This window comes from Sus scrofa, chromosome 2, assembly GCF_000003025.6.
Source record: "Sus scrofa isolate TJ Tabasco breed Duroc chromosome 2, Sscrofa11.1, whole genome shotgun sequence".
Classification (NCBI taxonomy): domain Eukaryota; kingdom Metazoa; phylum Chordata; class Mammalia; order Artiodactyla; family Suidae; genus Sus; species Sus scrofa.
In genome coordinates, this window is record NC_010444.4 from 151,607,445 (window position 1) to 151,631,785 (window position 24,341).

The following is a 24,341-nucleotide window of genomic DNA, read 5'->3' on the forward strand; positions in this document are numbered from 1 at the left end:
GGACTGAGGGGGAGGCAGGCCAGGCGGCCCAGACTGGGCACCAAAGGCCCCTAGGGCAGTGGAGGGGCACTGCTGCTGAGGACTTGGGTGGGACAGGCCAGCGGAGGGTCAGCTAGGGTGGGGATGGAGACGGGCCCCGTGCCCTGGGCCCTGGTGCAGAGTTGCAGGTGCTGGGCCAACCTCGGTCACTTGCCTGCTGGGTGACTTTGGGCAAATCCCTTGCCCTGGACGGCCTTCAGGTCCCTGACTAGCAGTGGGTGCCTGGGTCCTCGGCACTGACAGGACCCTGAATAAGACAGACATTCCCCACCCCCAGTGAGACTGGTTTATTTATGTGTTTCTTGGCCATGCCCACAGCATTGGGAAGTTCCCTGGCCGGGGATCAGACCCGAGCCGCTGCAGTGACAATACCGGATCCTTAACCCACGGCGCCATGAGAGAACTCCAGGGAGACGGTGGTTTTAATTGGGGAGCTAGACACGAAAAAGGGAAGCAAAGAAATCAGCGAGACCATTTCGCGTAGATAAGTAAGAGGAGCATGAAAACCCAAGGAAAGCCCTGCTGCGACGATGGAGGCGCCTGGAGGGACTGCCTGATGTTGGTGGTTAGGGAAGGCCTCTCTTAGGAGGGGACACTGGAACCGAAACCCGAATGGCATTTGAAGGCGTGGTTGGTGGAGTTGACAAGTCTAGAACTTGGGCCTAGAGGAACGGGCAGGACTGGGTTGGGGAGAAGCGCGTTTCAGGGGATGGTACACGGTCTGAACTAGGAGCCGGGGGCGGGCGCGGGGGGCATCGGCTTTGGGTTATGGACATGCCTTCATCTCTGTCCACCCAGAGCAACCCAGGACCTGCGTCTGTCTGGTCACGGGGCGGCCAGGCTCTGCCGAGTCAGGGCCACGCGTGGGTGAGCTCAGAGTCTTTTGCGAACTGTCCCTGGACACGGTGGCTCCGTCCCGACCCGGTGCGGCCAGACGAGGCGTCCATGTGGAGAGGCCTCCAGGCCCTGGGATTCCAGAGGCTCCCCAAAGCCCTCGCTCTCGGAGCGAAATCTTTCCCACGGGCCGCTGCCTGAAATTCCACCTTCCTGGCTTCCTCTTCTCCGCTCGGGGCAGGGCTGCGCCGGCCCTGCCCGGCCTTCCGGGGCTGCAGTCGGCTGCCGTGCTGGCCGGAGCCCTGCGTGGCTAACACACGGATCCTGCGGCTGGAGCCCTGGCTTCTCTTCCCGGCTCGTCGGGATCCTGAGCGTGTTATATAACCTCTCCTCGCTTTTGCTTCCCCACCTTTGAAAATCGAAGCAATAACAGACCCTATCTTATTACACTTGTTCTGAAATTTAAATGAGATGATAAAAAATAACTATTACGTGCTAAATAACACGATCATGTGTGGATCCCTGTTCAAATAGCGAAGCCCTGCAGAAAACTCAGGCCTGCGATCTCCGTTCGTTGCTGCGGGATGTTTCGGGTAGGAGGGGGGCCCGCGCTTCAGGCGGGGACACTTTCCACCGCCACGCTTAGCTACCGGCCGGTGGTCTTGGACAGGTCATTGGCTTCCTCCCGGGCTGGGGCTGCGTCCTGAGCTGCTGGGAAATGGACGTGGGAGGATATGAGGCCATCGTGGGTGTGAAAGAGCTCCAAGGACCCCAAACCACGGGCTGGCCCGAGGGGCGGCCCCCAGGGTGCGGCAGGAAGGGCGGGCCGGTGAGGCCCGGACAGGCCAGCGGGTGGGCCTGAGACTCTCCAGCGTAACCCTCTGGAGTAAAGTCTCCCGGAGACTAAAGGATTTGAGAGGTGAGAGCCAGAGTTCTGAAAAAATAGCCAGTCTTCACGGTTACTTGTGACTTCTCACCCCTCTCCGAAGTCAGCCCTGGTATTAGCACCATTTTACCGGTGGGGCCAGAGAGGCACGGAGAGGTTCAGTGAGCTTCCCAAGGTCACACAGCTGGTAACTGGCCAGCTTCCAATCCAGGCCGTCGGGCCCGAAGCCCATGTGCTTCACTCTGCTTGGCACACTCTCCCTGCTTCAGGTGAGTGCCCGGGGCCCGGAAGGCCATGCCGCCTGCCCCGGACTCTGCTGTTCCTCTCTGCTCCCCATCGTCTCTGCCCTCGGGGCAGAAAGGAGCCTCAGTGGGCCTGGGGTCTGAGGCTGACCCTGGAGTGATATCGACCTCTGGTCCTCGCCTCCGTTGTTGTCAGGGAGGGTCAGTGGGCGGTGCTGCGGGCCCAGGAGGCTCTCCCAGGGCCTGACGAGGGGGCGTCGTTGGTCTCGTGAAGCTGGAGTGGATGCCAAGAGCCTGAGCTGTACTGAGCTCAGCGGAGGGGGCGTGAGTCCATCACCATGCCTGTGGGGGATGCCCAGGTCACAGGGCCCAGGGACAGGCCAAGGTCACACAGGCTCCCCGCCTTCTGGGCTGCTCAGGAAGACAGGGGCTTCCTGAAACTCTGGGCCTTGGGGACCCACCCCCCGATCCCCACTGGTCTCAGCTGGGACGTGATTCCTGATATGGGGCCCTTCGGGAGGGCACATGAAATCGGGGGATGGGGAGGGTGCTGATTAAAAAATAGCCTGTCACGCGCATGGCGAGCAGGCCTGCCACCACCCAGCTCGTGCCAGTTGGCTCCCCCGTGCCCAGCTGCCGGTCCCCGCCCACCACAACCCTGGCTCTGGGCCTGAGGCTGGATGCTCGCAGCCGCCTCTCCTCTGCCCCCCACCCCCACCCGGCCTCCGGCAGATGGTGCCCCCACGGGGCCTGGGTGGGCCTGTCGGCTTTAGGCTGTGCGGAGGGTCTGGCGTCACCACGCACTGGCTGTGTGGCCTCCAATGAGGCCCTCTGCCTCTCTGGGCCTCACACAGAGAGCAGGGCTACCGTTAAAGCTCTCTCCTGCTTTCAGAACCGGTTCCGCCTCATTTAGGCCCGACAGACGGTGTGGAGACCCGGCCGGAGAAGCGGGGCGGCCTGCGAGGGCCTTTCAGCTGGGGTGGCACAGAGCCGAGGGTGAGACCCAGAGGGTTTGCAAGCCCGGGGCCTGCCCACCTTCTCCCAGGGGCCTCGGAGGTGGATGTGAGCCGCGTTTTCAAGTGTTTCTTCCCTCCTTCCGTCAGCAGGTGTTTACCGAGCCCGGCTACAGCCTAGGCGCGGGGCCGGCACGCAGCAGAGAGGGAGAGCCAAGGTGCCTGCGCTGGGGGAGGGGAGGGCAGCCCGGCCTAAAACAAACAGTGACGGCATCACAAGCTGATGAGAGTTTGCAGGGAGGTGGCGGGGCCGCGGCGGAGGAATGAGGCCTCGAGGACAGGCGCCCGCCCTGAGACCCATCAGCGGACCTGGAGGCCGAGAAGTGTGGGCAGAAAGGGACACCCGAGGGCTGTGCGGGAAAGGAGTCTCGCAAGGCAGCAGCCGGTGCAAAGGCCCTGGGGCGAGGGCTTGGCTCGTGTCTGAGAACCTGCAGGGGCCGTGAGGCAACCACCGTGAGGACAGTGAGGGCCGAAGCCTGCAGAGGGGCTTGAGGCCGAGCCCAGGAGGGAGGCTGCTCTCGCCCTCTCTGTCCTGCTTTCCCTCCGACGCCCATCCTGGCGGTGCGGGCCACGGGCCCCCCACCCCCAGCGCTCCGCAGGAGAGTTCAGGCCTCACCTGCCTCCCCCTGGTCGGGTGTGCATTTTCCTGGCCCCCCGTCGCACCCTGCCTTCCAGGAGGGTCCCCCTGCCTCACGCGAGCTGGTGAGGGCATGACCGTGGGCAGAGGACCCTGGCCGCTGGAGCTGAGAGCCTCTGTTTGGGTAGATTCTTATTTCCCTGGATTCCCCGTGGGGGCCCGTGGACCCCGGGAGGCTCAGCTTTTGGCCCAATGAAGGCCTGGCCCTGGATGGCCTCCCTGAAACGCTGGCGGTGCCCTCTTCCACCCCCGGCACCCCCCAACCCCAGAGCCCCTCGGGACCGTCCCTGGCCGGAGCTCCACCGGGCGCGTCGGGCCGGCCCCTTTCCTTTCCGGGCCTCAGTTCCTCCGTCTGTTTTCAGGGAAGGACGCTCAGTTTTCTGTCCTGATCGCAGGGCAACCTGGATGCAGGATCAGCACTACCCAGAAGCTTCTTAGAAACACAGACACGGAGGCCCCACCCCAGCCCGGAATCAGAATCTGCAATTTAACAACCTCCCTGAGTAATTGCTATGCACATTTCACGTATGAGAAGCATTGTTCTAAGACAGTCATTTTTAAACTTAAAAACAAGTTTTTAATTAAAACGATAGAATCCTCCTCTCGCTCCAGAGTTTTCCAGATGAAACACCCAAGAGGGGAGCCAGCTACCCTGTATTTATTCACCGCAAAGAGGGAACGGGAGGCGGGTGGGGTGGCCTGGGCGCCGGCTTGAAGGGGCCCGGCACCAGGACCGAGGAGGAAGGCAGCAGTTCTGGGGGCAGGGCTGGTCCGGGAGGTCGCCCCTAAGAGCCCTTTCGGCGCTGCCCTGCAGGGTCCTGTCTGGCGGGTGAGGAGAGCCGGGCCTGAGGGGAGGGCGCCTGGCGGTCCATGCAGCGCCGTCCTTTCCTGCTTGTCCCCATCTGGCTGTCCTGCTCTCTCCCCTGAGAAATCCCTGAAAGGGGAGCCGCGCTATTCTTAGCCACAGGACAGGACGCGAGGGGCGATCATGCCGGTGCGTGATTTATGCCTCCGCGTCAACTGGATCACCCTCGGGTCTCCCAGAGCTCGGCCCCCGCGGCCTTCACTGCCTTCCCAGCGCCCCGACGGGTCCCCGCCCCGTGCCTCCAGCGCCCACCCTGAAACGCAGCCGTGACCCGGGGCCAGGAAGGCCGGGCAGTGACCAAACGTCACGTCTCATTCGCTCGGCACCTGTTAACCAGGCGGCGGACACGCGGCAGGTGTGGACGCCCTGCGGACGGAGACGGGGTCTCCGGCTTCCGGGAGCTGGCACTGAGCCTACACGTTCGCGGTGGCCCCTCGTCTCAGTACTTAATGCACAAGCCCTGGTTTGCACGGTCACCCTGCAAGGGCGCCAGAAGGAGACCCCTTCACGGAGGAGGAAGCAGGCTTAGCGTTTACCAGGCAGTGATCTGCTCAGCAGGGATCTGAACGTGGCGGAGCTGGAACAGAAAGACACTGCAGATCAGAGGGTGGCATGGCGCCTCAGGGCTGTGGGGACCCTGCACCACCCGGTGAAAGGGCCTTCCGGCTGGAAGGAACCCAACGGGCTGAGGTTGTCCCCAGGTGATCGGAGAAGCGGCGCAGCTGGCGCAGGAGGACCGTGTCCCCTGTGTACCCGGTGCTCACGGAGGCTGGAGGGCGCAGCCTCATGGGGGGAGAGGACCAGGCCCCAAGCGGGCACATCTCAGCAGGCTGAGCCAACGACTCTGGCCCGGAGCCCGGAGTCTACGCTCCGTGCGAGCCCGGCCAGCACCCTCGGCCTTCCTAGGCTGTAAGACAGCGTCTCGGTCGCTGCTCTGCTGCTCTCTCTGCTGGGCGTGAAGGGGCTGGGAAATGATCAAAGTGTGGGCAGTTGAAGGGCTGGAATATGGGTACCACGTATAATTACTTATATAAATGCATTTGCTCAAGGGTACTTTTTGTTGGCATGGGGTCTGTTCACCAGGTGCTCTAAGCGTTTCCGTGGAGGTTAATGCTACTTTTCAAACACATGCATAAAACCCTGAGTCGAGAGCCCAGTGGGTCCCCCAACCCGGCTGAGCTTTAGAACCCCTCAGGCCTCCGTGGGCCTGGGTCTGGAGAGGAGCCCAGGAATCAGCATTTCGGAACCCTCCCGGAGACACTGGGCAGCACTCAGCTCTCCGGTCTGTGCCAGAGAGGGGGCGGGACTTGCCTGAGGCCGCACAAGGGGTCGGAGACCAGGCTGAGACTGAAACCCAGGCCTCCAGCTCCCAGAGTCTTGGCCCCTCCCATGTCCTTGTCACTTGCACCCCTCCCCACAGTGCCCTGAAGGGATGGAGCCGGCGGTACCGATGCCTGTGATGCCCACGGTGCTGGTGGAGGCTGGGACTGCTGCCGGCGCTGGGCCGGGCATTTCACATGCCGTTCCGTTTGCTTGCCGCAGGGGTGGGAAAGGGGGTGCTCTCCAGGCAACACGATCCCTTGGGACATTTGAGTGTCAGGTGGCCGATTTTAATGTAGCCCTGGAAATGGGAAACCATGACTGAGATGCAGGGATGTGGGGACGTGAACTTGAAACCACATCTCGGGACACTTTGCATTGTGTGTGTGTGTGTGTGCGCGCGCGTGCGTCTCCAAGAGGGGTCTGGTAACTGGATTACTGGGGGGCCGGCAGGGGGAGCCCCACATGCCCGCCCACCAGGTGGGTCCTGCGGCACGTGCCTCTGTGCCCATCTGCCACCCGAGGGCCTGCGTGTCTCCACAGGTGCTCCGTGGGCACCCCGCCCCCTCCGTGAGTGCACCTCTGTGTGCGGCCTGTGTGCGGAAGGGGTTGCCGCTGCTGGCCAGGCTCTCCCAGCTTCAGGAAGCTCCCTTGAATGTGCGTGCTGCAGGGCATGGGTGTGCGCAGAAAGGGCTGTAATTGGGGGGCCCCTGAGGTCTTGAGGGCCCGCTCCCACCTTCACCGCCACTTCCTCAGGGAGGCCTGCTGGGATGAGCCAGCTTCCCCCTCGCACCCCGGCCCACCCCGCACAGTCTGGGGAGCTCCCCGCCCTCCTCTCCTCCGTGGAATTGACCCGCCGCGCCGGCCGTATCGTTTCTCATCCCTTTACTGTTTGGCTCCCCTGCTGGAGCGCAAGCGGGGGTGTCTCTTTTTCTCTGTGGCCGTGACCAGTGCCCGGCCCTTAGCGGATGTGCAGGAAGTAGCAGCTGAATGAACTAGTTCATGCACCCCCCCCCGCCCCGTACCTAATCCGTTCTCTCTGAGCTCTGACGCCTGCCACTGCAGTACCACCTTTACCTCGCCCGAGGCAGCAGGAATCCTAGGGATGCTCACCACACTCCTTTTCCAATACACCGTGACACGTCCGTCACCAGTAAGACGCACATATCGGGGTGCCACTTAAATCCTTTTGCTCCCACGAGAGGCGTGGGGGCGCCCTACTCCGGGAATCCCTGGTCCTGTCCTATCCCCAGTCCCTTCTCTGGAACACATGGAAACTGAAGCCCAAAGAGGATCAGCAACTGGTCCAGCCCCTCGCCCGCCCTGTGACAGAACAAGTCCTGGAAACACATGTCCTGACCTCGGGTCAAGGGGACATGGGGACAAGGGGAGGGTGGAGCTGGATGGTTTGGCCTCTCCTCCTGCAGGAGGGGAGCCAGAACGCCTGGTGACTGGGGAGTGGCACGGGGGCAGGGCAGGTAACCCCTGCAGGCTAGGGCCACAGTGCCCTCGTGGCTGCAGGACCGCATGCTGTGTGGTGGAAGCCAGCCTCGGCTACCCCTTCCCTCCCAGGAGGCTTGGGCCTGGGGGCCGCTCCGAGGGGGCCTGGACACTCACATCTAGCACGACGCAGTCCTGGGAGTCACACCTGGCTCTCTTTGCTATGGCACATTAGCTACATGTTGACACTGGGGTCCCCCGGCAGAGAGGATGCTGGGGGGTAGGAGCGCAAGGAGGAGGGGCAGCTTGGGCTGTGTTTGTGAGCCGAAGAGCCAGATGCAGAGAGGGCTGGAGAGGGACACCTCAGACAGCGCCCTGGCCTGGGAGGGCTCTGCCAAGGCAGGTTTGTGCAGAAGGCTGAAGGCAGCTCCCCTCAGGAGTGTGCGCTGTGTTTTATGCTATGGAATCGTTTCTGCATCTCATTTACTCAGCAGCCACTGCAGAGTGGTTGTAATCATTCCTGGTTTACGGATGAGGAGGCTGAGACTCAGAGGTGAGGTGATTTACTAAAGGCACAAGATGCTCTATGGAGCCGGACCTGGGACAGGATCGGGCCGCAGCTCTGGGGGCATTTGGTAAAGGAAGGGGGCGCAGGTGGGCTGACGGTAGGGAGCGAGAGGCAGGAGAGGACATGTACTCACTGGCGTAATGACCTTGGCGGTCACAAAGCCTGTCTGAGCCCCAGTTTCCTCATCTGTAAAATGGGTCTAACAGTTCTTCCAGTTCAGAGCTTGCAAATATTAAAGAATGACAGTGCTGCCTGGACCATAAGAGGCTTGCCCCCAGCCTCTGCCAAGCCTGCCCACGGCAGTCACCTTCTTCACCAGATGAGAGTGAGCCCAAGGCCCAGAAAGGGTCGGCTGGCCTGGGGGGCGCCTCGTGGGAGGGGCGGCGGCATCACCCTCCCGGGTCGGGTCGCCCAGCTCTGCTCTGGGGGCTGCAGCGTGCCCGTGTCATTATCATTCCTGCAGCGCTTTTTCTCCCGGGTTATTTATTTTCCTGTGGGGAAGGAATGTGGGGAATTTACCACAGGGCGCTGGCCTTCCCTTGATCGGGGAGCGGAGAGCGGGGAAGCTGCCGAGACAGATGGCTGGGGAGGCGGAGACGGAGGAATTACGAACCCACCCGGAGGCCCGGGGCAGACGCTGCGGTGCTCCTGGGCGCTGGGACCTCTGCCTGGACCACCGCGTTCACCCTCACAAGCCCGGCGGCCAGGCATCTTCCTCCACCCCAAGGGCCTTTTTTTTTTTTCCTGTGCCACGGCCTGTGGAAGTTCCTGGGCCAGGGACCCAACCTGCGGCACAGCAGCCACCCGAGCCGCTATAGTAACAACACCAAATCCTGAACCCGCTGAACCACGAGGGAACTCCCTCCGTCTCCAGCTGTCTTGATCAGGGGTGAGAGCGGAGTGGGGGTGAGAGCAGGGGTGGGGATCACCCTTCCAGCCTCCACTGGGCTGTCCTCTTGCTTGGACGGCTTCCACAGCTCCATCTTTCAAGACCCACAGCATGTGCCACCTCCGCCAGGAAGCCTTCCCAGATTGCTTCGTCCTCATCCATCCATCTCTCCCTAGGCCCTGCTCCCCTGGCCCTTGGTGGCAGAGTCTGCCTCTCCGACCTGTGCTGCCGTTTGAGGCTTGATCCCCTCTTCCCCGAGCGCCTTGCGGCTCCCGCCCTCCTTCCTGTCCTCCCCTTCCTCCAGGAACCACCACCGTTCTAGATCGCTGCCTTGAAACCTCGATGAATTTGGGATCCAGACTCATGCAGAATCCGCCTCCAGGATGCGTGGCGGAGTAAAGCATGCAGGGGCTGTGGACTGTGGGGGTGCTCACCCTTCAGCCACTTAGGCCCCACTTGGTGAACCCCTCGGGGCAACGGCCTCTGCTGAGTCGGGGGGGCCCCTGGCTGCCACGGGGCCAGGAGGAAGGCCTGCATCTCTGCAGAGTGCGCTAGGGTCCCTGAGCCCCCGCAGAGGCCCAGTCTCGGGGAAATTCTGTCTCCCCTGCCCTGGCTCGCCACCTTTTTGTCTCCTGGATTAAGTGCTTTCTCTGGAAGGGGAGGGCGTGGCGGCCCTCCTGTGTCCTCAGGGCTCCCAGGGCTGGGAGGAGGGGGGCTGATGCGGCAGGAGAGGGCTTGGGGGAGCGGGAGGCGGGCCTGCCTCACCAGGGCTGGACGGAGTGAGAACCTGGGTCTGAGCTGGGCTCCCGGTGAACCAGGCCTTCCTGGTGTGCTGTGAGCCCGCCTGTCTGGGTCACACTTCCGATCCCTGCAAGGCGGACTGCAGATTGGTGTTAGGCCAGGAGAGCAGAACAGGGCAGAGATGCTGGCACCCCGCCTATGCAGAGGACCCCAGAGCAGAGCCTCGCCAGCCGGCAGTGAGCAGTGCCTGCGGCCCACAGGGGCAGCCTCGAGCCCAGGCACCAGAGCCCTCGCCTCGGCTTCCCTCCAGACCCCCCCCATCCTGCCTGCCCCCCTGGTCCCGACCCCCTGCCAGTAGGGAGATACTGGGAGCTGGGCCAGTCCCAGCCTCCTTGCCCTTGGGCCTTGGCTCCTGAGCTTTCTCAACCTGTGTTTCCTCTGAGGCCCCCTCCTGCTCCAAGGCCTCCTGCTTTGCAGGCAGAGCCTTTTTTGGGCGGGGCCGTGCCTGTGGCACGTGGAAGTTCCCAGGCCAGGGATTGAACCTGCGGCACAGCAGCAACCCAAACTGCTGCTGAGACAAAGCCAGATCCTTGACGTGCTGTGGCACAGCACCGCTCCAGGGCAGAGCTCTTGAGAAGGAGGCGCCTGGGCCCGGGAGCAGTCAGACCTCTGGCTCTGCTCTCCATTGCTCTCCCGCCTCTGCAAAGCGGAGGTGAGGAGTCTCCGTGTGAGTCGCTGTGGGGATTCAGGGAGAAAGTACACACTCAGCCCTTAGCCAGGCAGCGTCTTAACCATCGGCACCCCCATCCACGCCGAAGTCTCGGCAAGTCCCCCGGGAACGTGTGGGGACACGGCGCCTGCCCTGAGGCTCTTACAGTCTCGGGGGGTAATGAGCCCCAGACCCTGACTGCTACAAGGCAAGACGTCGGGAGGAGGCAGCGTGGCGCAGGTGGCAGGTGCTGGGCCACCCTGGGTGCGAATCCAACTCTGCCTCTGATGAGCTGGACCACCTTGAGCGGGCACCTCACCCACTGTGCCTGTTTCTTCTCCAACACGGACCCGAGGGGACTGCTGCCCTCAGGGCTGTGTAAATGCAGCGTGTGCCCTGTGCCACGTGGGGAGCACACCTGGAGGGAAACCCTTGCTAAAACGAACACGATGCAAAGTGACGAGGTTATTAGCTGGTGCGGATAAAATACTGGAGGTCTGGGGGAGCTTGCTGGAGGGGGTGGTGCTACTCGCGTTAGAGGGGTGGCTGGGGGATGGGCACGCGGAAAGGATGGGAGACAGGAAGAGGTGCCAGGCCGAGGGGTCTGTGCAAACCCACAGCGGAGGTGCGAAGTCACGGCGCAGGTGTGGGGCCAGGCCCGGGGACTCCCTCTGGCCACTGCTGAGGGCGCAGAGGGCAGAAGCGCCTGCTCTCGGACGGGCCCTCAGAGGACTCGCCGCTTGATGCCCCCTCGGCCGGAGAGGCAGGCGAGTGGAGCCGGGGGGGAGGAAGATGAATCTGGCAGCGTGGGGCGGGTAGATTGGCGGGGGAGACACTGGGGGCGGAGAGGCCATTTAAAAGGCTGTTGCAAAATCGGTTTTCCTGATAAAGAGCTAGGCTGAGTCATCTGTGGAGGAGAGAAGTCACATCCAGCTCCTCCGCGTTGCCTTTTCCATGTGGGATTTTCCTCTTTGTCAGCGAGGCTGCCTTTCCCGGAGGCTTTGAGAAGCGCGCGGCCGGCTCCGCGTCCAGGGGGAAGCTGGGCTGCAGGAGGACCCAGCGGAGTGAGTAGTGCGAGTGCCCAAAGGGGCCTCTGGGGTTTGGAGCGTGTGACTTGGGGCCTGCGGCATCCCCCTCTGGTCTCAGGTCCCCCTGGGCGTCAAGGGAGGGACATGTGATGACTTGGGCCGACCTGCTGGTGGCCAGGCGGGAGCTGGGTCAGGGGTCCTCCATGCCCCCCTGGCACTCCTGCCCACCTCTGAGGAATCGGTCTCCTCTGAGAGGAGGCCTGGCCGCCTGTGGGGACCCCGTCAGGCTGCCCTCCCGGGACTCTGGCGTGGAGGGAGATGGCCCTGGGAAAGGAGCCTGGCTCATTTCCTCCCTTCAGCAGGCAGGATGTGAGGCAGGGACTGGCAAGGTAGCCAGGCCATTACTCAGGCCCAGGTCATCTTCCTGCCCGGCCGAGGCCGAGGTTGTGCAGTGGCCAGGCCCTGGTTCCTTCCGGACCCTCCAGGGGGGCAGTGTACCCAGCCTGTTTACCTGTCCCGTTGCCAGGACTCCCAGGCAGCCGCAATAGGAATGGAGTCCAGCCAGAATCTGTTCCCACCTCGCGCCCCCCCCCCGTCCCCTCCCCCGCCCGCCAACAATCCCACTGACGACAGCGGTGGCAGCAGCCGTGGGAAGAAGCGTTTCCCTGCATTCTCTCCCTGTCCCGACCTGGTGCTCCGGCCTCCGTCCCCTGCCCCACCTGCCTCCTCTTGGATCCTCGGTCCCAAAGGCCCGACGGCCAGCAGGGCTCGTCTCTGCCTGAGCACAACGTGAACCCAGGTCTCGGGACCCCCATGGAGCTCCTTCCCCTCGGGCGGTTTTTATGATGCCCCAGCAGTCGTTTCTGCCTGAGGAAGGGTCTGTTTATCAGCTGGCCTCCCAAGAGGAAGACGCGTCAGAAAGCGAGTTGCTCCGGGGGCTGGGTGTGCAGAGGACATGGTGCCACCGGGGGCGCGGACCAGGAGGTGCTGCCGATTCAGGGGTTTGCAGGCCAGCATCCGGCAGCACGCGGGCGCCTCCCACCAGGTCAGGGCGCAGAAGCCGGTGGTGAGGAGACGGGACGCAGCAAAAAGACAGGGATTCGCATCCCAGCTCTGCGCCTTACAAGCCTATGGCCCGGGGCCGGACTTTCCGAGCTCTGCTTTCAGCTGCAAACTGGGAAGAGCAGTGGTCTTATCTCCGGGGCTGTGGGGAGGATGCAGCGAGAGGACGGGTGGGAGTGCACAGCACTTTGCACGGCGGCTGTGGTGAGGGCTCCACCCTGCCAGCAGCCAGACCCTCGCTCTAAAGGCTGTAGGCGGCCTCTGGTCCCCTCCCCCCACAGGGTCCTGCAGGCAGACCCAGGGCTCCTGACCCCAGGCAGCTCTTCCCTGAGGCTCCCTCGTGCCTTCATCTCCTGAAGGCTCATCTTCAGAGCCCCTCACCCGCTGTCCAGGGAGAGTCTTTCAAGGGCCAGCACCCCAACCTGGCCCTCAAGAGGCTTAGAGAAGGGGGGTGTCAGGATGTGTACAGTGCGGGCGAGCCAGGCAGATTGGGGGCCCAGCAAGGGACCAGTCCCCTGCGGCCCCCGGCCACCTTTATCCCCCTGACACCAGGGACCGCAGTCTTGGATGGAGCTGGCTGGGGCATCCCCAGGGCTGGGGAATTGGGGATGGAGCTGCCTCCCTTGGGATGCCCGGAGTTGGCCCGGCCCCCGTCCCCTCAGCTGTGTTTGCGCAGGGTGGCAGAAGTCGTCTGGACCGCTGGCTGGGCCTGGTCCACGCCTCCTGCCGAATTCCTTTTCCATGGAATCACTGCGGGCTGGGATGGGGGCGCGGGAGCTCCTTCAGAGGCAGGCTCTGTCACCCCCTGGCCGTCTCTGCTATGTCCCTCTTGTCCCAGAGCAGCAGGTGGGAGGGTGGTTCCTGGCCTGGCTGAGGTCAGCAGACCAGGTCCTGGCCCGCGGCCTCCTCCCCAGTGACCCTTTTCCTCCCTAAAGCCCCCAGGTCAGCGGACTCCCGGGGGCCTTCAGGCTCGGACAATGGGGCATTTTCTAGCCCCGTGGCATTTGGAACCAGTCTTGGGCGGGGCTGGGGCCGGGGCCTTGAAGTGAAGAGAAGGGACAGAGAAGGGCAGGGACCGGGGCGCCTGCGTCACGCGAACCCCGAAGCCCTGAGGAGCCGGTGCCTGGGAGCCGACAGCCTCGGGACTCCAAGCGGGGGGTGGCCCGGCCCGTTCCCTTCTGGCTCCGCGACCCTGGGCAGCTCACAGCATCGCTGCGTCTTAGTTTTCCCATCACTGCAGAGCCAATAACAGTAACGGGGGCTGCGTGGAACTGCCGTGGGAGGGGAGGCAGATCGCCGGTGCAAAGCGCGCGTCTGGGTCCGAGGTATGAGAAACGCTGGCGGGACTAGGCATGTGTATCCTGACCGTGCCTCGCGGGGCCGTGACTTGTGACGGGTTCTCTGCAGGGCTGTCTCGTGGCGGAGGGGAGGCTCTTTTTCTGCGGGGCTGGGGGGCCGAGCCGTGTGGAGGGGCAGGGGCTGCGGAAGGAGCCCCTCTGCGGCTCAGGAATGCGTCAGTGGAAGGCACCCCCTCAGGGAAGTGAGCTTCCTGTCAGCTGGGTGTGTAGAGGCTTGTACACTCAGGGGTGCGGTTTCAGGGACACAGGAATTGGGGGGGGTGGAGCCGGGTGACAGCCATCTCTGAGGTCCTGAGGTTCTGTGATTTGAAGCAATGATCCCTGCCTCCCAAAAACTCTGGAATCTCCTCTGTGTGACCTGGAGAAGGTCACAACCCTGCTCAGGACCGCGATCCGGTGAATGAAGGTCCTTTGCTAAAGTAGCACTGACCCCTTCCAGGGGGGTCTCACGGGGACCCCAGCTGCCAGCACGGCGCAGGGAAGCGCGAGCCCCCACCCTGCCTACTCTGTCTACTCAGGCTCGGTGACTGCGCGGCACGTGGGACCTCATGCTCGCCTCGCAGCCTAACGTCAGTGCCTTGATCACCGTCTGCTCAGTTCAGGAAACTGACTCAGGAGTGGCAGGAACTTGCCACGGTCACACGGCCAGCAAACAGCAGAGCCTGGACTTGGGCTGAAGGCCTGGCTTCTAAGCAGGGACATTACATGAGCCCAGCCACCTCTCAAGGCCCTGCTGGGGGTCTGGCCCCTCCCTAAGAGCCCCCCCAGGGGAGCAGCCTGGCCCAGTCCCCAGAGTCTTCATCTTTTACAGATGGGGTGAGCCAGACGAGAGAGGCGCCCCACCAGGAGGAAGCAGGTGTCAGGGCGCATGGGGGCACAGGTGGGCAGAGGGGTGAGTGGGGAGCATCAGGTCTTGATGGGAGGAAGGAAGAAGGAGGTTGGGGCCTTTGGCTCCTGGGCCTGGTCCCAGCGAAGCAGCCGTCCGCAGCACCCCCCCCCCGCCCCCTACCCCGGGCTCTGTGGGGACCTCTCTGCTGCCCCCAGCGTGTGCTCTGTCCTGCACCACTCCTCGGACCTCAGTTTCTTCATCTGTAAAATGGGGGTGGTAGGAAATAGCTCCTCTCTAAGGGCCCTTCCAGCTCCGGGAGCCCACAAGTTCTGAGCCTTGCTGGCAAGATGCCCAGGAGAACCATCCCCGGGGGCCCACTCAGCACGTCATGGCCGCGCTGATGGGGGCAAGGAAGCGGGCAGGCAGGACCACGTCCCACCAGAACTAATGAGCTTCCCTCGGCGGGGGAGGGGCGACGGCCACAGACTGTCCCAGCGTCCACAGGTCCCCTTAGTCACGCATCCACCTCGTCACTCCTTATCCAGTATGCACGAGTGAGCACAAACCGCGTGCCAGCTGGGCAGTGGGGAAGCACGGAGACACGGTGGCCTGTGGCGAGGGTATGGATGGAGATGGGCCCACGCCGGGCTGATCCCTGACCTCGGGCCCCAGACTCCAGTCCCAGACTGAAACCCCACTTCCGAGCGAACTTTGGGACAAGCAGGCAGCTTGAGCACGTGCTGCGGCTCTCGAGGGGACCCTGCCCTCTTCGCTGTGAGATCTTAGGGGCGTTTCATCCAAGTCTCTGGGCCTCATTTTCACTTCTGTAAAGTGGCCCAGTGAGGCCCACGTCCCGTGTTCCCGTGCGGACGAGGCGACGCCGAGCAATGCTCAGCACAGTCACTCCTGAAAAGAGCCCGGTTTAGCACTTTCATAATGTTAAAAGTATGAGCATTTTTAAATAATTATTTTCATGAAAATGGGAGGAAATTCTGCAAGGGCTTTGAAGACACTAGTAACAGCTGTTACCTGACTTGTGTGGCGTGCTCAGAGGTGGAAGGACATTTGTCACTGGGCACCTTTTTTTTCTTTGTCTTTTTAAGGCCGCACCCGCGGCACATGGAGGTTCCCAGGCTAGGGGTCGGATCGGAGCTGCAGCTCCACCACAGCCACAGCAATGCTGGATCCGAGCCATGTGTGTGAGCTGCACCACAGCTTGTGGCAACACCGGATCTTTAGCCCACTGAGCCAGGCCAGAGATCGAACCTGCCTCCTCATGGATCCTAGTTGGGTTCTTAACCTGCTGAGCCACAACGGGAACTCCTCGCTGTACACCTTTTGATGTGTTAAAGTTTTTAAAGATCCATAGACCCTGTCAATGGATTACCTCTTCTCGAAAGAGGAAGCGCTTTGTGTTGACAGCTGAGTTTGAGACCACGTTCGTGTTGACGTGAGTGTGAACGTGTAAAGGGCCCTAAAAAGGCACGTGGGCAATGTCCTGCCGGTTCTTTCATGCACGGATGCTCCCGTGCCGCTTTCTGCCAGACGCTATTCTAGGGGCCAAGGTTAGAGGGCGGAACGGGTCAGGCAAGGTCTCCGCCCCTTCCGAGCTTATGCCCCAGGTGGGGGACAAATGACAGACAAGGCGACGTGCAAAGAGGGTCATGTAGCATTGCGCCGGACGCTGTGCCGAGAACAAGACAAAGGGATGGGTGGGGGCGAGGGGGGCCGATTAGAGAGGAGGGCCCCTCCGGAGACGTGACCCTCACCCGAGTCCCAGGCGGAAAGAGCAGGTCCCCCGGGAGAGGTCAACCCACGCAGAGGGAACCGCGGGTGCAAAGGCCCCAGGGCAGCACCCAGTTGGCATTTCCGAGGAGTGGAAAGCCGGTGAGCGAGGCGAAGGTGGCACGAGGTGACTGGGGGATTAGCTGTGAGGTGGTCCTGCTGAGTTGGGTAAAGTGCCTCGTCAACGCCCTTCGCGCGGTTCGTCCGGAAAGGGTGAAATCAGGAGGGTTTTCACGAGTCCTGGCATCTGCGTCGGGCCACGCTCGCTGCCGGGGTCTTTATGAGCAGAGGAGATGCTGGGAAACGGATCAAATTCCAGGGGAAACAGCCATCTGGAGGAGGGCGCGGGGGACCCTCTGGCCGGCTGTCTGCGTGCGCACCCCTGTGGCTCTGCAATGCCCACCTGCTAACCCGCCTCTGTCCCTCCCGCAGAATTGGGCCGGAGCCCTAGCCTGACCGAGAAGGACCTCAAAGAGGCCAAGGCGAGGAGCCGGCAGATCGCAGCCCAGCTCACCACCCCGCCCAGCTCCAGCTCCCGGGGCGTCCAGCTCTTCAACAGGCGCCGGGAGAGGGTGAACGAGTTCACCTTGGAAAGCCACGGCCGGAGGGGGCGGGAGCCCTCGGGAGTGCCCCCTGCCAGCCCCGCAGGCCATGCCCCGGGGCTCGGCCTGACTCCTCGCTTGCCCCCTGAGCCAGGCCCTCCCAGACGCCCCGCCTGCCAGAGCGCTGACGTCATCAGAGGCCCTGGTCACAGCATGGAGGGCTGCTCGGAGGAAGCCGGCCTGCTGCGGCACCTGGAGAAGATGGCCAGCGAGGAGGAGGAGGTGCCGCTGGTGGTTTATTTGAAGGAGAACGCAGCCCTGCTGACGGCCAATGGGCTCCACCTGTCCCAGAACCGAGAGGCCCAGCAGACCCCACCAACCCCACCCCCGGCGGAGGCCGACAGCCCAGAGGCAGATGTCAACCAAAACCCTCCCTCACCCAGCACCACGCTCATCACGCCAGCTTCTAACGGCCACCACAACCTGCCAGTCACAGACGTCAATGAGAACCTAGCGGCACCTGTCACCCCCCAGAGCCTGCCACTTTCTAGCATCCAACAGAATTCCGCAGAGGCACCGCTCCCACCAAGTGGCACAGTGCCAGATTTCCAGCCCAGCACCCCGGGCGCTAGCGGGCCACCCCAGGAGGCAGCTGCGGAGGTGAGATCCAGCACACTCCGAATTGACAAGGTTTCAGCCCCCCCTACCACCACCAGCACCTTCTCCCGAGAAGTCACCTCCATCTCCGGCTCTGGGCCCCCAGCCCCAGACTTCAAGTCCAGCTCCCTGCTCATCGATGTCCAGCACGGCGCCCCCGTGGTGTCACCAGAACCAGAGACGTCCGCGCGGGCAGCTGCCACCATGCCCACCAAGCTGTACAGCGAGGTCCACCTCACGCTGGCCAAGCCCCAGTCCGTGGTCAACAGGACGGCCAGGCCCTTTGGGGTCCAGGCGCCAGGGAGCACCAGCCAGGTGGAGCGGAGCCCCCTGGTAGGGAGACGACATCCCGCGGGGAAGACCCCCGCTCCCCAGGCCCCCAGCACGGCAGACAGGAGCCCGCGGCCGCAGAGACACCTGGTGTCCCACAGCCCCGTGCTGGAGAGGAGGCCCCTGGTGGCACAGCGGAGCCCCGCCCTGGAGAGACGCCCCTTGGGGAACTTCGCCCCACCCCCCACCTACGCAGAGACCTTGTCCGCCGCGCCCCCGGCCTCCCGGGTTCGGTCTCCGCCGTCCTACTCCGCCCTCTACCCCGGCGCCGACCCCCAGCCTTCTCATCTGAAGGGCCAGGCGGGGCCGGCCAGCAAGACGGGCATCCTGGAGGAGTCGATGGCCCGCAGGGGCAGCCGCAAGTCCATGTTCACCTTCGTGGAGAAGCCGAAGGTGACCCCCAACCCAGACCTGCTGGACCTGGTCCAGACGGCCGACGAGAAGCGGAGGCAACGGGACCAGGGGGAGGCGGCCGCGGAGGAGGAGCCCTTCGCTCTGGGGGCCGAGGCCTCCAACTTCCAGCAGGAGCCCGCGCCCCGGGACAGGGCCAGCCCTGCGGCCCACGAGGAGCTTCTCCCCGAGTGGGCCTCCTGCCTCAAGTCGCCGCGCATCCAGGCCAAGCCCAAGCCCAAGCCCAACCAGAACCTCTCCGAGGCCTCGGGGAAGGGCGCCGAGCTCTACGCGCGCCGCCAGTCGCGGATGGAGAAGTACGTCATCGAGTCCGCCGGCCACCCCGACCTGGCGCGCTGCCCCTCGCCCACCATGTCCCTGCCGTCCTCCTGGAAGTACTCGGCCAGCGCGCCCGGCGCCTTCCGCGTGGCGTCGCGGAGCCCCGCGCGGACCCCGCCCGCCTCGCTCTACCACGGCTTCCTGCCCGAGAACGGGGTCCTGCGCCCCGAGCCCACCAAGCAGCCGCCCTACCAGCTGCGGCCCTCGCTCTTCGTGCTCTCGCCCATCAAGGAGCCGCCCAAGGCCGTGCCCCGAGCCGCCGCCGCGCCGGCCAAGCCCAGCTCCCTGGACCTGGGCCCCGCGCTGCCCAAGGCGGCCTTCCCGCCGTCGCCCGCGCTGCCTCGGCCCCCGCGCTCCTCTCCCGGCCTCCACGCCTCCCCGGGCCAGGACGGCCTCCAGCCCGCCGCCGTGAGTCCCCCCTACGGCAGTGACGTCTCGCCTGTGTCTCCCTCCAGGGCGTGGTCTCCCCGAGCCAAGCAGGCCCCCAGGCCCTCCTTCTCCACGCGCAACGCCGGCATCGAGGCCCAGGTGTGGAAGCCTTCCTTCTGCTTCAAGTAGCGGCCCCGCGGGGGCCCCACTGCCCGTCAGAGCCCCGGCCCGAAGGCTGGACGGAGGGCAGGCGTGGCAGGCAGCGGCCCAGGGCCGCGGCCGGCGAGTCGCGCTCGTTGCTCAAGGGCGGATGCCGCAGCGGCTAGCTCTGTGACCTCGGGCAAGTCACCTCCCGGCTGCCCCTCCCCGACCACCAGGCGGCTGGACCCCGCGCCTGAGGGGTCTGAGGTCTGCTCCTGGGTGGGGAGGAGGGGCCCAGAGCCAGCGGCACGCCCTGGGCAGGCCCGCGTGAGGCGGGGGCTTTCCCTGGCCCTCGGAGCTGTCCAGATGCCAGCGACTTGCTGAGGAGAGGCCTAGAGGGGACCCGCCAGGGCTTCTGCAGCAAACAGAGCCTGCCCGTGCCCGAGGAGCCAGCCAGCCAAGGGTCTGCCTCCTCGGCCGCCTCCGTGTCCCTCTGCCTGCTGCTGGCTTCTCCCCTCACGGGTCTGTCTCTCCCTCCTCTGCCTTCCGGAGCCTGTTTGCTCTCCACCGCTTCAGAGACCTTTGGCTCGGCCTCCACATTTTCTTCTCTCCTGGGTTCTGCTGGATGAGGACTCAGCCCACCACTGCTGCCTGCTGCTCCTCTTCCCACCCCTCTGCTCAGCTGCCTTTCCTGCCTCCGCAAACGTCCACCCCCACTTAGGAGAGAACTCCGGCAGTTCAGCCCAGACCCCCGCCCTAGGCCCACCGGGCTTGCCCTCGCTCTTCCGGGGTGTGGGAGGTGCCGGGGACGCCCGAGACAGAGAGCCCTGGATGAGGATGGGTGGGTGCGTGTGCAGCTAGGAGACAGGCCCTTAGCAGTGCGTCCACCCGCTGTTTGGGTTTCCGCACAGCCTAGGTCTGCCCGACTGAAAGCAGCCTCTTGGTGTGTGTGTGTCATGGAAGGGGCCTCAGGGAGAGAGGCAGAAGAGGAGGGTCCCATCTCAGCCTCCTGTTTGCTGTGTGACTTTGGCCAAGTCACTTTCCCTTTCTGGGCCCTCCTAGCTGTGACAGTCTGTGAGCATTGAGAGAAAGGCTGGTGCTTTGGAAGAAAGCCCTTGTGAGTAATAAGACAGGCCCCTGGGAGGAGAGGGGCGGCCTGGGGAGGGTGTGGCTGGCAGGAGAGGCCGGGAGATGGGACGTTCAGGCAAGGACTGCGCAGGCTCAGGACCCCTCAACAGTGGGGGCGTGGCCAGGCCTGGGGCAGGTGCCCAGCCACTAGCAGGGACAGAGGAGGCCTTAAGGGTCTGAAGGAGAGGCTGGGACTCAGGAGATCCGGGTCTCAAGCCCGTCTCCACGTGGGTCTTTGGGTCTCGGTTTCCCCGTTCGCACTGGGAGGGTTTCGAGTCCGGCGGGCTGCAGTTCTCAGGGCCTCTGACACCCTCGGGCGCTGCAGCATCCCCGAGCCGGGCCCTGTCGGGGGTGTGAGAGAACAGAGCCGCAGGAGGCCGCATTCAGATGGAAGCGTCCCAAGACACCACCCCCTCTCCTCCACGGCCCTATTTCTGGGCTCGGCAGGGCGAGGGGTGTGGAGGCGGCACCTGCGCTGGGCTGAGCTTTCTCGTCTCCATGGCAACAGCGGCTCCGCATTTGGCCCAGAATAGGGGGGCACGCGTGGGGTGTCGCGAGTGGGCCCAGCTCCTCCCTGCCGAGCCCCTCCCAGGATGGAGTGACGCCCGCGACACCGACCGCCTCCCTTCACCCCTGGGGCCGCCGCAGGGCCAGAGCCGCCCTCCACCCCGCGGCTCCTGCTCTTCCTCAGCCTCCTTTCTCTCCTGTTCTCAATACACTGCCTCCAACCTGTCTCGCTTCTTTCTTTCTTCGCGCTCGCTGGCTGGCGGTCAGGGCCCTCTCTCGCCTCGCGGGTTCTGGCTGGGGGCGGGGGCTGGGACTGGGACTGGGCGATTGCTGTGGGCGAGCCCGGGTGCCCCCGCGTGCTGCCTGCCCTGTCTGCCGAGTGTCTGCATCTGCCCTGGGCACAGACGTGTGCTGCCTGGGAAGTGAGGGCCGCCCTCCCCCTCCCCAGGGTCAGCGCTCAGGGAGCCAGAATCCTGGGGAAGTCGCGTCGTTTTCTCCTTCCTTTGGAGTTTGGCCAAAAAGCGTGTAGAGGGTGGGGGAACCCACGCCCCTTACACTCCGGGTTTGTTTGAATTCTTGGAAAGTGGAACTTAAGTGCCTGCGGCCAGGGCATATGTATTTTCTGGTTCCCTTTGGCTTCCCCCACCCCGGCAATGATGGATTTCTGGCCACTTCCCAGGACCATCACTGCCTAGTTCCTGAAAACAGTGAACTTCTGCCCCTGGAGGAGCGGAACAAACTGCCAGTCAAGAGCCAGAAAATAGGTTCTAGTGCTGGATCTGCACCTGACTCCTTGTGTGACCTTAGACAGCCCCGTCCAGCTCTGGGCCTCAGTGTCCCCTTGCACGCAATGACAGGGTCACGGAGGCTGCTGCCGATTCGTGTCCTTGCTCTGGTAGTTATATGGACTGTCCGCTCCAGCCTTCACCCCACACACGTGCCCTGCTTTGGGGCTGGGGCTGGGTTAAGTGGGTGCCCCCTTTTGAATTATCACCCATGTGCATCTCCGGGGAGTTCTGGTGTACACGACACATTGACATCTTTGTCAGAAAGTGAATTGTTCTGATTCCCCGCAGCTTTTTGTGTTATACCCCCCCCCAACACACATATACATGCACCAAGTCAGTACCGAGACCTGGCAGTCCTGATGAGGTCAGGCCCTGGCCCACCTCCAGAAGATGACGAGCTGCTCCCCGCCGCCCCCAGCATCCCAACCAAGGCATCCTGAGAAGTCCATGCTACCACTCCTTCCGCTTGCTGGCCCTCGCCTTCCCCTGTGGCCACCAAAGGTGGAGACACCCTTGGAGATTTCAGACAGTTACCGCAGCTCCTCCTTGCCCCAGCCTGCTCCTCTCCCGGATGAGAACCCTGGCCCCTCTGCCTCAGGGTTTGCTGATGGGCTCGGCTCATGATTCTTGGCCCCACTTGCCAGCCAGGCTGACTGAAAGATTCCTGAAATGGCTCACAGACAGCAGCTCGCAGTGTCTCTGGTTCACGTGTAGGCAGCTCTGACACTGGGAGTCAAGGAATGGAGCCCAGGCTGAGCTTTAACTTTCCTACTTGATGACTGGGGCCTTGGAGGGGGTCCCTAACATGACCATCCCGTGAAAACCAAAGGACTCGCTCCACTCCCGAGTCTGGGCTCAGCCAGTAGCTGCCGCGTTTGGGAAGAGTCTTTATGGCTTCCTTTTGATGGGCGAAATTAGATGCTGATTGGAGGAGAGGCTGATGGCTTGGCTGTGGCTGGTTACTGATTGGATGAGAGAATGGATCTTATGAATGGCTCTAGATTTTTTTTTTTTTTTTTTTTTTTTGTCTTTTTGCCATTTCTTGGGCCGCTCCTGCAGCATATGGAGGTTTCCAGGCTAGGGGTCTAATCGGAGCTACGCCAGCCTACGCCAGAGCCACAGCAACGCGGGATCCGAACCGCGTCTGCAACCTACACCACAGCTCACGGCAACACCAGATCGTTAACCCACTGAGCAAGGGCAGGGACCGAACCCGCAACCTCATGGTTCCTAGTCGGATTCGTTAACCACTGCGCCACGCCACGACGGGAACTCCCTGGTTCTAGATTTTGATTGGGTAGGGGACACTGAAGGGAGTGACTGCTGATGAATAGGGATTAGACTGAGGACAGAGTGGACTGGCTTATTGCTGGTATATGATTGGCTGAACAGGTGGATGGTTTAGCAGATACATGCTGAGCACGGATCCCCAAGCCCTGCACTTTCAAAGCCATTCAAACTGCGTGTCAGCCTGCCTGCCGCCTCTGAGCAGCACCCAGGCACACACACGTTTCCTGGTGGGGCAGCACGCACTGGGTGTAGCTAATCACACGTCCGAACTCCTCCTTCTTCACGGTAACCTGAGTGTGATTAGGCCAGCTGTGTCCCCAGGCTACTCTGAGGAGCCAGTGAGAGAGTAAGAATGGGAGAAGACTGCAGACTGCAAAGTCCCTAAGGAGGTAGGAAGCAGGAGCGATGTGTATGGCAGAGCAGTGCTTCCTGACCTCAAAGAAGTCACCAACTTGAGCTCACAGAACCCCCACGCCCATGGCATGCTGGCAAGAACCCCTGTGAGGGGAGGGTGCTCCCCATGGAGGAACCACCCAGCTTCCTTCTGCATTTGCATCTGTCAGTGGGCACGTCCTCTCTGCTCCAGGCGTCCAAGAAGCAATTAGGAGGAGATCGTGGCGACACAGCAGGGGACTGAGGGGGTCTTTCCCAGGTCCAACCTTAATAGCAATGATCAGTAGTTCTAATCCTTGAATAGATAATATATCCATACGGTTCAAAACAAACTTACATAAGAAGTAACACATTACAAGCCTTACTCCCACCCCTGTGGCTGTGAATTCTGCCCTTTTCAGCCCATTTCCCAGCAGGGAACCAGTCTGGTTAGTTTCCCCTGATCCTTCCAGCATGTCTATGACAGCTGACCTCTGTGCCGCACTTTACTCTTCCAGGCGATCCCCCGATACTGTGATATTCATTTCCCCCAGTTAGCTCACTTACTCCTCACAACAACCCTGTGGGGTCCACGCTTATATTACAGCCCCGTGTCACGGCGGAGGAAACTGAAGCCCAGGGGCTTCGAGTGGCTTCTGTTGCTGAAGCAACTTGCCCAAGTTCATGCAGTAGTAAAGGCTTCTTAAACCGCTAGTCGTCGGCCTCCCTGTTGAGCACAGGGGCAGGCAGTGTGGGCTCTTTCTAGCTCCTGAGACGTGAAAAGCTGGGACACCTGTGTTTTCCTGCAGGCACGACCCGACTCTGGCCGCTGGCCTTTCGACTCCCAGTGGACACTGGCGACTCGGTCCCTTCCGACCGAGTACCGCCGAGCTCAGCACTAACGCCGGCCCCACCCTCTCTGCTCTCTCCCCAGGACCGCCGGGAGAGCCTGCCCACCTCCCCGCCCTGGACGCCAGCAGCATCTCGGCCCCCCAGCAGCCTGGACGGCTGGGTGAGCCCGGGGCCGTGGGAGCCGGGCCGTGGGAGCCGCATGAGCAGCCCCCCGCCGCCGCCGCTGCCGCCGCCGCCCATGTCCCCCTCGTGGAGCGAGCGCTCTGTGTCCCCGCTGCGGCCCGAGCCCGAGGCGCGGCCCCCCAGCCGCCAGCTGCAGGCGCTCCTGGCGCGAAACATCATCAACGCGGCCCGGCGCAAGAGCGCCTCCCCGCGGCCGGCGGGCGCCGAA

General features: G+C 63.2%; 1 protein-coding gene across 1 annotated transcript in view; it reads left to right on the plus strand.

Annotated features, from left to right (window-relative positions):
- Positions 1 to 24,341, plus strand: part of SYNPO (synaptopodin) — a 62,840-nt gene that overhangs the window by 36,181 nt on the left and 2,318 nt on the right. Inside the window, 2 exon segments of the mRNA XM_021085030.1 lie at positions 16,678 to 19,031; positions 24,033 to 24,339. Coding sequence (XP_020940689.1) covers positions 16,678 to 19,031; positions 24,033 to 24,339 — 2,661 coding nt within the window.